Consider the following 14,565-nt stretch of genomic DNA (forward strand, 5'->3'; position numbering starts at 1 on the left):
CTTGTTAATATTCCTACACAAACAGGCATCTTCCGGACGATCGGATCTCCTACATGAATAGTGAATACCGACTGAAGACGCCATCTGCCTCAGAGGATACAGTTCTTCAGAGGTTCCATATTGTGAGAAACCATCATACAGGTAAGGTGCAAGTTTAATTGAAAAGAATGTTCCCAGTGTGACGTGAAACAGGTGGCGTGTCATGTTTTTCACGCCCCATTTTCGGCTACCACGCCCCTTCTGGTATGTGACCACGCCCATTTTTTCCGGCGCGCACACAATTTGTCGATTTGTTTGTAAGGCTTTTCTTTCCTTCTTTTTTTTTTTTTTTAGGTGGTCCTTTTTTTTTTTTTTTAGGTGTTGGTGCGGGGGTGTGGGGGGGAAAGAGGGGGGGTGGCGCCATTCCTAACCTTGCCCTGGGCTCCAAAAACCCTAGTTACGCCTCTGCTAATGGTGTCCTGTCAGCCAGAAGCAGAGCCATAAAACTCTTTAGGAAGTTGGTTCCTACTTCTGCCCCCACGAAGCAGGGAGACTGTTGCCAGCAGTTTTCCCTGAAAATAAAAAACCTAACATAAGTCTTTTCAGAGAAACTCAGTAGAGCTCCCCTGGAGTGCATCCAGTCTGCCTGGGCACATTTCTAAAACTGAGGTCTGGAGGAGGGGCATAGGGGGAGGAGCTAGTTCACACCCTTTGAAAAGTCTTAGAGTGCCCATGGCTCCTGCGGAACCGTCTATACCCCATGGTCATGAAGTGGACCCCAGCATCCTCTGGGATGTATGAGAAATGACATTATTTTAAGAGGGGGTTTTTTTTTTTTTTGAATTTTTATAAAATCTGAAAGAAAACCCCCCCACCATCCTGGTTTTACAAAAAACAACACGAAACAAGAGGATGGTCTTGGAAATAAAAACAAAGCAAAAAGTGGCTCACTTATCTCTATTTCATGTACTATGGCCCTCATTCCGAGTTGTTCGCTCGGTATTTTTCATCGCATCGCAGTGAAAATCCGCTTAGTACGCATGCGCAATGTTCGCACTGCGACTGCGCCAAGTAACTTTACTATGAAGAAAGTATTTTTACTCACGGCTTTTTCTTCGCTCCGGCGATCGTAATGTGATTGACAGGAAATGGGTGTTACTGGGCGGATACACGGCGTTTCAGGGGCGTGTGGCTGAAAACGCTACCGTTTCCGGAAAAAACGCAGGAGTGGCCGGGGAAACGGTGGGAGTGCCTGGGCGAACGCTGGGTGTGTTTGTGACGTCAACCAGGAACGACAAGCACTGAAATGATCGCACAGGCAGAGTAAGTCTGGAGCTACTCTGAAACTGCTAACTCGTTTGTAATCGCAATATTGCGCGTACGTCGGTCGCAATTTTAAGAAGCTAACATTCACTCCCAGTAGGCGGCGGCTTAGCGTGTGTAACTCTGCTACATTCGCCTTGCGAGCGAACAACTCGGAATGAGGGCCTATATACAGGTTGAATCTCCCATACCAAAAAATGCTTGGGACCAGAAGTATTTTGGATTTCAGATTTGTTTTTCCAGTATATATTTATTACATTTTTAAACATACAAAAATAGATACAGGCAGTACAACTTAGTCCTAAATAAGGGCCACAGCCAGTGGCGTAACTTCCACCCCCGTAGATACTGGGGAGGCTTGGAGCCGCATGTCAATCTGCTAAATGTCCCTCCTATAATGGCCGCCACCATGGAGGAGACATGCTAGAGGTCATATTTGACCTCTAGAGTCTAAATGCCGGAAAGTGCCGTTACCCGTGGGATCGCGTAGTGCTGGCCTTACACCCTGCCACCCTAGTAGTGAGCATGAAAACCCCATTGGCAACGAGTATTACACATCCCTAGCAACAAGCATTAACCCTTGGAAAGACGCATAACATCCAGCTCATGAAATCCCTGGAAACAGGCATTATACCCCAGCAACGAGCATGACACCCAGCGCATGAAACCCCTGGCAACAAGCATAACACCCAGCGCATGTAACCCCTGGCAACAAGCATAACACCCAGCGCATGAAACCCCTGTCAATAAGCATAACACACAGCGCATCAGGTAGTTTAAAAGTAATTAGAAGCCTTACTGTATAGCTTAATGTGTAATGGGCATTGTGGTGTGTGGCATAATGTATAAAATGCATTGCGGTGTGTGTCATAATGTATAACGGGCATGACGGTGTGTGGTATACTGTATCACGGGCATTGTGGTATGTGATATAATGTCTCAGGGGCATTGCAGTGTGTGGCATAATGTATAACGGGTGTTGCGGTGTGTGGCATATTGTGTCACAGGCATTACGGTGTGTGGCATATTGTGTAGTGGGCATTATGGTGTGTGGCATAATGTCTAAGAGCTATTGCAGTGTGTGGCATAATGTGTGCTGGGCATTACTAGGAGGAGGAAAAATGACAAATAATGTAAGGGGCATGAATCAGGATTAATTTTTTTCCTACGGTGGCCAATGTCTGGAAGTGCAGGTTGCAAAACTGCGGTATAAGGTAGTCTTTTCCTACAATGCCATGCTCCTTCCAATAAAGCCACACCCATTTTAGCAAAGTTATGCCCCCTTTTCCAGCACGTGCAAATTCAGCACTTTCCGAGTGCCAATTATGATGGGGAAGGGGGGAGGTGATGGGGCGCCAGCAAATTTTTTGGCTTGGGGGAGAAAAATTTCCAGTTACGCCACTGGCCAAGATTTCTGAGCAAAAAAATAATATATATCAAACATAGACAATTGGTCCAAAAAGTATTGTCTAGTCCAGTTCAATCTTAATGCAGGACCTAACGAATACATCAGCCTGAACGATATTTCACAAAACCATTTAAGTAAGAAGAGACAAAAACAGGGGGAGGAAAACATAAGGGAACAGTCGGAGTAGGGTAAAAAGGGAGATGAAATGTGGTATCCCGTGTTTTAAATAAAAATAGTTGTGGGGAGTTGCCATTTAACTGTATTTAGTGAATATAATTATGAGGACTTAAATTCCAGCCAAGGGTGCCATGTTGCTGTGAACTCCTGATACCTTTCTGGTGTTGCCCAGAAATCTTCCATAGCCATATACAAGTTAATTCTGTTGAACCAATCCTTCATGGTAGGCGGGGTAGTAGACCGCCCAACGCACTGAGATTACAGCTGTCGCAGCGCTGTTAAGAAATTTGATAAGATGCTAGTGAACCAGGATATAAATTAAGGAGCCAGAAAGAGGGAGCGGAAGAAACCTCTATACCCATTATTGACCTGGAAATAGCTATGACATTTTCCCAAAAAGGCCGAAGTGGCTGACATTCCCACCAGATGTGTAGTGGTGAGCCGACCTCTGTATTACACCGTCAACACGTGTCTGGCACATCATGAAACATTTTGGCTAAAGTAAGGGGACACATATACCAGCGCGACAGGACTTTAAACTGTGTCTCAATCACTGAATAACTGACAGAGCTGACAGATGTAGTCTGGAAAATGTTTTCCCAATCTTCATCTGTTAAACCAGTCTGAAAATAATTTCCCAATCTATTGTATATTTAGGGAGCTCAGCGTGTTTATGTTCATTAAACAGTCCATAAGCCCTCGAGAGAAAATGCACCAGATGTAAAGAGTCCGAGCACATTTTCTCAAAAAGGGTCACAGGCCTAGTGGCAGCCAATCTCACTTCCCTGGCCGGCGCAAAATGATTTAATTGTAAGTACCTCCAAATCTCAGATGATAGGAGATTCCATTTGGTCTGCAAAGCAGGAAAGGGGGACATCCTCTCCCCATCCACCAGATGGCCGACCTGTTCCAACCAACGTAACTTCCATGTGGCAAATGCAGAGCTTGTGACTCACAGGGGAAATCAGGATTATTGAATAGTGGAGTCAAAGGGGAGAATTTAGAGGACACAAATGGGAGGTTTCATAGTCTGTTCCAATGGGCTACCATGGGAATTGCGCAATATGTGTCGACAGTGATTTGTTTTCTATGAGGACCCATTGTTTAATATCTTTTGGCCTAGACCACTCAATTATTCTACTCAGGAGGACAGCATCGCTGAGGAGGACAGTATACTGAGAAATGTGGCAGTTGAAGACCTCCCATATGTTTATGCCGAAAAAGAATAGCATGTTGGAAGTGTGGTCTCTTGTTCCCCCACACGAAATCACTGACTATGTTATGTAGATCTCAAAATCAAATTGTGGGTATATGGATAGGTAGGGCCTGTAGAAGATATAAAACTCTGTGCAGTACGTTCATTTTAAGTACACTATTTCTACCGAACCACGAAATCCATGTATTGCCCCAGTCTCTGAGGTCTGAACAAAACGTGCTAAGTAGTATTTTAAAATTATCATCAAAGGGACGGGAGAGGTCAGTATTTTGTGTAATGCCAAGATATTTGAGGCTAGTAGGATGCACTTAAAGGGAAAGGACTGTTTAAGTCTTTCTAAGGAATGAGAAGGAGCTGATACATTCACTGCTATAGACTTTGAGAGGTTAATCTTGAAGTTAAAGAACCACATTTTTTAAATCCATCATCTGGTTGGGAATTGAGACAACTGGGTTTGACAAGACAGCCAGTAGATCGTTCATGAATAGGGCAAGCTTATAGTCCATACTGCTCACTTTAAGGCTAGAGATATTTGGGTTAAGTCTGATGGACAAAGCCAGGGACTCCATACATAATATAAAAATAAGGGGAGAGAGAGGACATCCCTGTCTTGTGCTATTTTTTATTAAAACCGGTTTTGAAAGAGCTCCACTTATTTTGATCCGGGCCGTGGGAGAACTGTAAAGTGCTAGGATGTGGTGGAGGCTGATAGACCCAAGCCCCAGATGTCTCAAAACCCCTTCCCTAAAAATCCAACTAATTCTGTCAAAAGCCTTCTCAGTATCGGTGGACAGTAACACCACTGGAGCAGAGCCTGCCAAGGCTAAGTGTATCAGTTTTTGTAGTATTATCTCGTGCCTCCCTCCCAGGCACAAAACCCACTTGATCGGAAAGTACCACATTGGGGAGCAGCATCCTAAGCCTATTAGCGATCATTTTTGCAAACAACTTAACATCTGAATTGAGGAGAAATTGAGGGCGGTAACTAGCGCATCGGGCCGGGTCTTTACCCATTTTGGGGTTAACCGTAATGAAAGTTTCCAAGGATTGGGGAGAAAACCCATGTTCATTGGAAACATCATTAAAGGCCGCTAGCATTTTAGGCAAGAGCGTGTCCTTAAAAAGTTTGTAATATGAGATCGTAAATCCAGGGTCGACTCCAGGCATGTTCCTTAGGAGCGGCCGTGCTGGGCGCCGATTCTTAAGGGTGGCCAGCGGCCGGCTGCAATTTTAAATCAGCTGCCAGTCCGTCAGCCAATCAGAGCTCACAGACCGGCAGCTGCGCAAGCTTTGACTGGCTAATGGACCGGCAGCTGATTTCAGGCATGAAGCTGCCGGAGAGGGGAAGTGAGGTGAACGAGAGGCGCATGCTGTACTCTCCTCCCTTCTCACAGAATCAGCTGCGGAAGCCGAAGGAAGTGAGCAGCACAGGGGGCACCTATGTATCTGGCACTATGGGGGGTACGTGTATCTGGCACTGTGGGAGAATTTTAATGTGTATCTGGCACTGGGGACACCTGTGTATCTGGCACTGGGGACACCTGTGTATCTGGCACTGGGGACACCTGTGTATCTGGCACTGTGGGAGCATTTTGTGTGTTTCTGGCACTGGAGGCACCTGTGTATCTGGCACTGGGGCACCTGTGTATCTGGCACTGTGGGATTGATGTGTTCTCATAATTCTTAATAATGGCATCCTCTTTTTTAATAAAGTGTCGTTTTAGTGTTAGTTTTCGTACAAATTTATTTAAATCTATGAAAGTCTTGAATTTGTTCAAGCTACTTGTTGGGGCAAAAGATAGCCCCTTACTTAGGAGTGTGGTCTCTGGTTGTGAAAGTTTATACTTGGATAAATTAAAAATGCCTTTATTTATTGGTTCTGGTGGTGAAATGTTCGTTTTTTTGAAAACTAACTCTAAAACGACACTTTATTAAAAAAAGAGGATGACATTATTAAGAATTATGAGAACACATCAATTCAATCAAAATCGGGTTTGAAACCTCCTTCAAAGTATTATCCGCTAGAATCTAAGGGGAACCATATCAGCATTTTTTACGATTTAGTAAAAAAAGACATCTGTGATTCGGATCTAAGTCCAATAGTGGAAAAGAATCTCACAAATGAAGAGAAAGGGGCTCTCAAAAAACTACCAAAGAATACTGAGATTATCATCAAACAAGCTGATAAAGGGGGGGTTTAGTGATAATGGACCGTGATACCTATGTGACAGAAGCTCGGAGACTTCTAGGAGATACTAAGTCATACAAAATTCTACAAAAGGATCCAAAAGGAGAATTTCTAGAAGATCTGAGATCATTATTACTAAACGGACTACGAACCGGCATTTTAACTAAGAAAGAGTACCAGTTTTTAATGCAGTCTAACCCCATTACCCCTATATTCTACTTTTTACCTAAAATCCATAAATCATTAACCAACCCACCGGGCAGGCCGATAGTAGCAGGAATAGATTCTCTCGCGTCAAATCTTTCCGAGTATGAAGATGTATTTCTTAGAGGATATGTAAACCAGTTACCCTCATATTTGAAAGACACAACTACAGTCCTAAACCTAGTGAAGGATCTGGAATGGAAACCAACCTACCTGTGGGCCACAATCAATGTACAAGCCCTGTACACATGTATTGAACATTCAAAAGGTGTGGCAGCATGCAAAGAATTTCTGGACAGTGACTCTTCCCTAACAGATTTTCATAGAAAATTTATTTGTGACGTAATGTTTTTTATTCTTAGTCACAACTATTTTAAATTTCTGGATAATTTTTACATGCAATGTTGTGGAACCGCAATGGAAACCATCTTTGCGCCCAGTTTAGCTAACTTATTTATGGGGTGCTGGGAAAAATCTTTTATTTACAATGACCATCTTTTTAAAAATGTTATAGTCTTTTACAAAAGGTACATTGATGATATCTTAATCATTTGGGATGGTACATTGGAAGAATTTAATCTTTTTCTTAGCTATCTGGCTCACAATGATATGAATCTCACCTTCACCTCAAATGTGAATAAAGTACATATCAAATTCCTAGACCTCATCCTTGTGGGGAAAGATGATAAAATTATTACCAGAAATTACATTAAACCCGTGGATACAAAGTTACTTGGACTATAGGAGCAACCACCAGAAACAGTGGAAAAACAATATCCTCTATTCTCAGTTCCACAGAATCAAAAGAAATTGCAGCGAAATAGAAGAATGTAATGAACAATTGGAAAAATATAAGAACAGATTCGTGGAAAAGAACTATCCCATCAGCATCCTCAACAAAGCAATGGACAAAACAAGGAGTTTGGAAAGAGCAAATCTCTTGACTTACAAGAAAAGAGAACCAAAAAAGGACTCCACGGCATTTATTACAACCTACAGCAGACATGAGAAAGCTATAAGGCAATCATTGAAGACCCATTGAAACATCCTCCTTATGGATCCTGTTTTCTGTATAATCCTTATCGGAAAGGTCCTCTTTTGTTAATTAACAATTTTTTGATGCCCTTATGGGTGCAATTCCAGTTTTAAGCCTATATCCTATATGATCATGAAAGGTAGATATCCTGGTGATACCCTATTCTTATCTGGTGGTGATCCAATTTTTATATATACAGGTTAATAAAAAAGTGCCAGGTATATATAAGTGATATATTCTCTTTCCAAAATGTGAAGGACCGTGAAAATGTCCCACTAAAATCTAGTGAATCCTATCATAAAGTGCAATATATTAGAGTCCAGTCCATGTGTAGGTGTCTCTCCTCCAAAATTGTTTAGTAACAAAAAAAGGACCTTTCCAAAAAGGATTATACAGAATATCCTCTCATAAAACCATTCCCCTGATTAAGTCCTTTTAAGGACGAAATGTGTTGGGCTTAAAGAGCAATTCCCTGTAGCTTGAAATGAACATTAGATCATTATCAAAATGGGAATTAATATTGCATCTGTTTTACCATATGTATTGTGAGTTATTGCCTCAAATTGCATTGGATTTGTATTTTAATAAATGGTATATTTGTATTTAATAGGTTGCTGGATATAATTAGAATTTTAAACAATCCAAATTTAATTAGTGTGCCCTCGGAAATCTAGTGTTGTTGTATTTGTATGAATCCTTAGCAACCAAATAATAGCGCAAGATAAGAGTAAATCTTTTCTATTTTATATATATATATATATATATATATATATATATATATTTATGCGAAAGCCCTCACTCACTTACTGACGCACCACTAATACTCTTACTTCCCAATATGTTAGGAAGATGAAATTTAACATACAGTAGGTATTCTTCAGTTGGGATATAAGTAAACTACGTAACTAGATTTTTAATAAACCTCCCCTAAGGGGATGAACGGGGGGTTGACATAATTAAGTCATCACCGATGTGTGACTTGCGTTGCGTGAACTATAATGCCCAAACGGACAATCGGATGAAAATTTGGATTGCAGCTCCAGTGGGTAGAATTTGATAAACTACAAAAATCGTCCTGTCACTTTTTACCATATCTGCTACGGGTGCTTCTCGGATAATGGTAAGAGCCATGGAATAATATTTACTTACATTAAGACGTCTCAAATTTACATCTCTATAGATTTACCAAGTTTTGAATACTCATTTATATTTTCAGAAACTCCCATGCAAAGAACGGGTAGAACAGCAAGTATATATATATAGAGAGAGAGAGAGAGAGAGAGAGAGAGAGAGAGAGCAACTTTGCTAATGAAAAGAGATATATATTTACCAGGTGGACATTAGAGGTATAGAACCAGGTTTTGCACTCCTCTTCAGATTCTGTGGGCCCAAACTGAGCACTCAGTCTTCCTGTGTACGTACGAGTCTGATGTGGGGGTACATACTCCTCTTTCTTCTGTACAGTTAGAACATTGGAATAAAAGGAGTATGGACGAGAGGCCATATTCTTAAATTGTATCTAGATAAGAACAGAATAAGCATAACGTAAATTTAAAAATGATTTACATATATGTTGCTGACATTGTAGGAAATAGATAAAATCTCTTTAACCGCACTGCAATGGTATGCAGAGTATGGTCAGGGATATAAAAAGAAAGGGGGGGGGGGGGGGGGGCTGGATTTGCTGGGAAGGTGTACTGTAAACACAAGCTCTAGCAATACTCTTCAAAGGACATGCTCCCCCACTTTGTCAGTTTCCTTGAGTATTTAAATGATCATTAATGTATGACTGATTTAAGAGCTTATATTTTCTAGCCTTTCTTTTGTTCCACAGGTTCCCAGGGCTCTTGGAGGGGGACAATGCTTGGAGTATGATGTGCTGTACACTCTGTATGTTTACCTTCAGATTCTTAGGACAGTCATGTGCATGAGGCTCATCTTGAGTTTTACCAAAATCTTTTATTTTGAATTTTGATATATGATCAGTGTAATACAAAGTTTTAAGAACTCAAAAATGTGTGCAAATCAGCCTGTATTAGTATCTCTCAACAAATAGCCACATGTACTAAGCCTTGAAAAGGGATACATTGCATGGTGATAAAGTACTAACAAACCAGCTCCTAACTGTAATTTTTCAAACCCAGCCTGTGACATGGCAGTTAGGAGCTGATTGGCTGGTACATTATCACTGGGAAATGTATCACTTTTCAGGGCTTAGTACATCTCCCCAATGAGTTTCACCACATCCAATGCAAAACACAAAGATAAAAAGCAATATGGAAGAAAGACACAGGTGAAGGCACTAAATGGTAGTGGACATAGGGAAAATTACAATACAATGAATGCTATACATTCTTTATGATGCTGGTTTTCTTATATTATCCAGTAAAAACTTCACAGTGACCCAGGTGCTGTCAATGCATTTTGGCTCAGTGGGATTCTTTATCAACAGTACCTGGGGCACAGTGAAGTTTTTATTGCAACATCGGAGGTAATCTTCCATTCACGCCTTTTAGATGGTCCTGGTTCCATTTTTTGATCATAGGAGGTTTTTCTCATACGTCCTAGAGGATGCTGGGGATGCTTCAAGAACCATGGGGTATAGACGGGATCCGCAGGAGACATGGGCACACTATAAGACTTTGAATGGGTGTGAACTGGCTCCCCCCTCTATGCCCCTCCTCCAGACTCCAGTTAGATTCTGTGCCCAGTGAGACTGGATGCACACTGAGGAGCTCTCCAGAGTTTCTCAGAAAAATACTTTTTTAGGTTTGTTATTTTCAGGGAGACCTGCTGGCAACAGGCTCCCTGCATCGTGGGACTGAGGGGAGAGAAGCAGGCCTAATTCTTCTAAGTTCAAGGGCTCTGCTTCTTAGGCTACTGGACACTATTAGCTCCAGAGGGTTCGATCACTTGGTACGCCTAGCTGCTTGTTCCCGAAGCTGCACCGTCACCCCCCTCACAGAGCCAGAAGACAGAAGCCGGGTGAGTATGAAGAAGATCAGAAGACTTAAGTGACAACAGAAGACGCGTTTGAGGTACCGCGCAGCGGCCGCGCTGCGTGCCATGCACCCACACAGATCGCGGCACTGCAGGGTGCAGGGCGAAGGGGGGGCACCCTGGGCAGCATGGGGGACCTCTAACACCACTGGCATAGGACATAACAGTGCCCAGGCACTAGTTAAGGGACCCCCGCCAGTCAGGGCCGGATTAAGCCTTCAGGGGGCCTGGGGTACTTTAGATAGGGGGGCCCTCTTATCAGAACTACCCCCCTGGTTATGTCCATTATGTGTGTGCCTGCTCCTCCCACTACAGCAATTCGCTGTACCCACATCCAGAGCCAGATTTAGACCATCAGTGTAGGTCCCCCCTCCCTCAACTGCATGCAGTTTCACACACACACACACACACACACACACACACACACACACACACACACATACTGCCCCCATAGCTGCACACATACATACTGCCCCCATAGCTGCACACACACTGCCTTACTGACATGGACACCTCTTACTAACAGATACCACTTACTGACATGTCACAGACACATCTTACTGATACAAACACTGACACACATACACTTACTGACACAGACACCGCTTACTGACACAAACACACTTACTGACAGACACCCTTACTGACACAGGCAACACTTACTGATAGACACCCTTACTGACACAGACAAACACACCTTACTTACACACCACTTACTGGCATATGCATACTGAGAGCCACCCCTTAGTGATACAGATACAAGTTACTGATACAAACATTTACTGACACCCCTTACTGACACAAACACTTACTGAACACACACTTATTGACACAGAGTCCACTTACTGACAGATATCCCCTACTGACACTATTTACTGACACATTATCATACATATTTACAGGCACACCTTACTGACACAGAGAAAACTTACTAACACAGATACCCCTTACTGACACACACAACACACTTATTCACACAGATACGACTGACTGACTGACTGTCTGACATAGACACCACTTATTGACTGATACCTCTTACTGACACACAAACCTACTGACATGCACACACTAACACAAACACACTTACTGACACAAATACACACACTGACACAAACACACTTACTGACATACACACTTCATGGCATACATTCACACAGAAGATGACATAGCCTTCATGATATGTCCCCCCCCCAGCCCACTGCTGCACAGTGCACACTGAAACACATGCTACTGGTATCACTGTGTGGGATTGTCACTCGCCTTTTCAAAATCCAGATTTCTTTACTTGTTTGACCTTTGCCACTTTTTATCAGCTGCAGTCAGAGGTCTGTTCATTCTCTGCTTCAATCCGCTTGGTCTGTCTCTCTTCAGAGAGACACTGGGAGGAGGTGTGGTCTGCTACTGCTGTACACTGTACAGTAGCTGCGTAACCCTTCGTGCTGCCACTCAGCGATGCAGCGTGACTTCAGTGTGCAAGACAGCAGGGGGCGGTTGTGTCAGAGGCAGAACAGCTCTAGCTGGGGCAGTGGCAAACGCAGGATTTTCGTTGGGGGGTTTCCGTACATGTATGTACTGTATGCTTTTATATATATATATATATATATATATATATATATGAAGAGGAAGTCAGCGGCACTCAGCAGACGGATTGATGAAATAAAGATGACTCTAATAAAGCCATCTTTATTTCATCAATCCGTCTGCTGAGTGCCGCTGACTTCCTCTTCATATTGCATGGATCTTGCTACAGATCGCAGAGGGCACCGCAGCAAGTATTTTGTTATTTACCCATTTGAGTGCCGAACCTTACCGCTACTTATATATATATATATATATATATATGAAAGGTTACATACATATACAGATGCAGCAGTGCCTGGCACTCTCAGCAATATTCACAATGGCCCATGAGGATTTAATAGCAGACATAGTGGAGGCGGCACTCAACGGACATCATAAGGCAAACAAAAATCACTGTACCAACCACATGTACAGCACTAACGTTTCGGAACATTAAGCCTTCATCAGTGAACTCTGATGAAGGAATAAAGTTCTGATACGTTAGTATTTGCCTTATGAAGTCCGTTGAGTGCCGCCCCCACTATATGATAGATAGATTTTATTTTATTTTCCCCCTGGTAAAAAAAGGCAGGGGCAATCAGATTTTATTTAAAAAAAAAAAACTATATACAAGGTCACGGTATACCAATGTGTCGAGGCTACGGGCTCCTGACTTTTTTAACCTGATTACAATTAAATACAGAAGCACCTGAGTGTCAGACCACTGTACACACACACACACACGCACATACATTATCATACTTAAACAAACACACGCAGCACACACAGCATACATACATACATACACAGAGTATACTTGCACACACAGTAAACATACATACAGGAAGTATACATGCATACACACACACAGTATACTGTACATGAACACACACACACACACACACACACACACACTATACATGCACACAGCATGATACATACACATAGTACACATGCACACAGCATGCATACATACATACATACATACTTATATTACATGCACATAGCATATATACATACTTATATTACATGCACACAGCATATATACATATATACACACACTGTGATGACACACACCATTAAGAGGAAGCATGCCACCCATTCAATCACATGCTACTCACCACACACACTGCTGCAGTATATGGGACAGCATGCCACATGGCCTACTGGCCCTTTCTTCACCTGGCTGCTTGCAGAGTCAGTGGAGACTGAAAGACAGCAGCAGCCGCTACCTGCTCTCACCCGGACGGCTCTGTTTCAAAGACGACTCAGGAGTCAGGCACGTTCATGTACAGCCTGTGAGGAGCTGCTCGTTATCGCTGCAGCTCCCCCTACAGGCAGCCAGCCGCCTGACAGTGTAGGGAGCTGGAGCAGCCGTGTATTGTATACACGCAATGAAAAAAAAAAAACATCTTTCAGCAGCGCTGATGATCGTCGGTCAGGGGGGCCCCCTAAGATTAGAGGGCCTGGGGTACTGACCCCCTGTGACCCCCTCTTAATCCGGCTCTGCCGCCAGTATAAAGATTTTTGAGTGGGACTGAAGCATGCCATGTAGTGGGCGGGGCTTAGCACGCACAGCTCTGACCAGCACCATTTTTCTCTTCACAGAAGGCTGCAGAGATGCTGGCCCTGACCTCCACACTGCTGTGCAAGTAACAGGGTCAAAACGGGGGGGGGGGGGGGGCACTAGCGATTTGGTGATTTATTATTATATGAAAAGCGCTAGCAGGTCTGGGCAGTCTTGTGCTGGCTTCAGTACCGGGATAGGTGATGGGTGTGAGCTGGCAGAACTCTCTCTGTGTCTCTCTGGCAGGCTTTAGTGTGGGTCTGTCTCCTATAGCCCCAGTGTGGTTGTGGCTGTCTGTACGTGTGTGTGTCGAGATGTCTGAGGCTGAATGCTCTTCCCAGGAGGAGGCTGGAGTGGGGACAGACAATTCTGTGAGAGTGGCAGTGTCGGCACCGCCGACGGAGGATTGGGTGAATATGTTGAGTGTTTTAAACGCAAATGTGACTAAGTTGGCTAAGAGATTTGATAAATCTGAGTCTGAAAACCAGACATGGAGGAAATCCATGGAAGATGCTTTGTCACAGGCCCAGACCCCTTCGGGGTCACAGAAACGTGCATTTACCCAGATAGCAGATACAGATACCGATACAGACTCTGATTCCAGTGTCGACTATAGTGACGACAGATTACATCCGAAACTGGCTAAGAGTATTCAGTACATGATTATGGTGATAAAGGAAGTATTACATATAGCTGAGGACCCTGCTGTTCCTGATACTAGGGTCTGTATGTATAAAGGAAAGAAACCTGAGGTAACGTTTCCTCCCTCTCATGAGCTGAACGCACTTTTTGAAAAAGCTTGGGAAAATCCTGACAAAAGAGAATTCCAGTGGCATATCCGTTCCCTGCTGGGGATAGGTGGGAGTCAATCCCCACGGTAGACAAAGCTTTATCGCGTCTTTCCAAA

The 14,565-nt window shown here is 43.2% G+C and overlaps 1 protein-coding gene and 1 long non-coding RNA gene across 3 annotated transcripts in view; one reads left to right on the forward strand and one right to left on the reverse strand.

Moving 5' to 3' along the window:
• Positions 1-14,565, reverse strand: part of LOC135054997 (coagulation factor VIII-like) — a 638,500-nt gene that overhangs the window by 302,060 nt on the left and 321,875 nt on the right. For both annotated transcript variants that reach the window (XM_063958535.1, XM_063958534.1), the window contains exon 16: positions 8,862-9,050. In XM_063958535.1, coding sequence (XP_063814605.1) covers positions 8,862-9,050 — 189 coding nt within the window. The remainder of the gene's footprint in view (positions 1-8,861; positions 9,051-14,565) is intronic.
• The window catches only part of LOC135054998 (uncharacterized), a 221,347-nt gene that overhangs the window by 4,670 nt on the left and 202,112 nt on the right, over positions 1-14,565 (forward strand). The window contains exon 2 of the long non-coding RNA XR_010243614.1: positions 26-141. This is a non-coding gene — a long non-coding RNA (uncharacterized LOC135054998). The remainder of the gene's footprint in view (positions 1-25; positions 142-14,565) is intronic.

Source organism: Pseudophryne corroboree, chromosome 3 (assembly GCF_028390025.1).
Source record: "Pseudophryne corroboree isolate aPseCor3 chromosome 3, aPseCor3.hap2, whole genome shotgun sequence".
NCBI lineage: Eukaryota > Metazoa > Chordata > Amphibia > Anura > Myobatrachidae > Pseudophryne > Pseudophryne corroboree.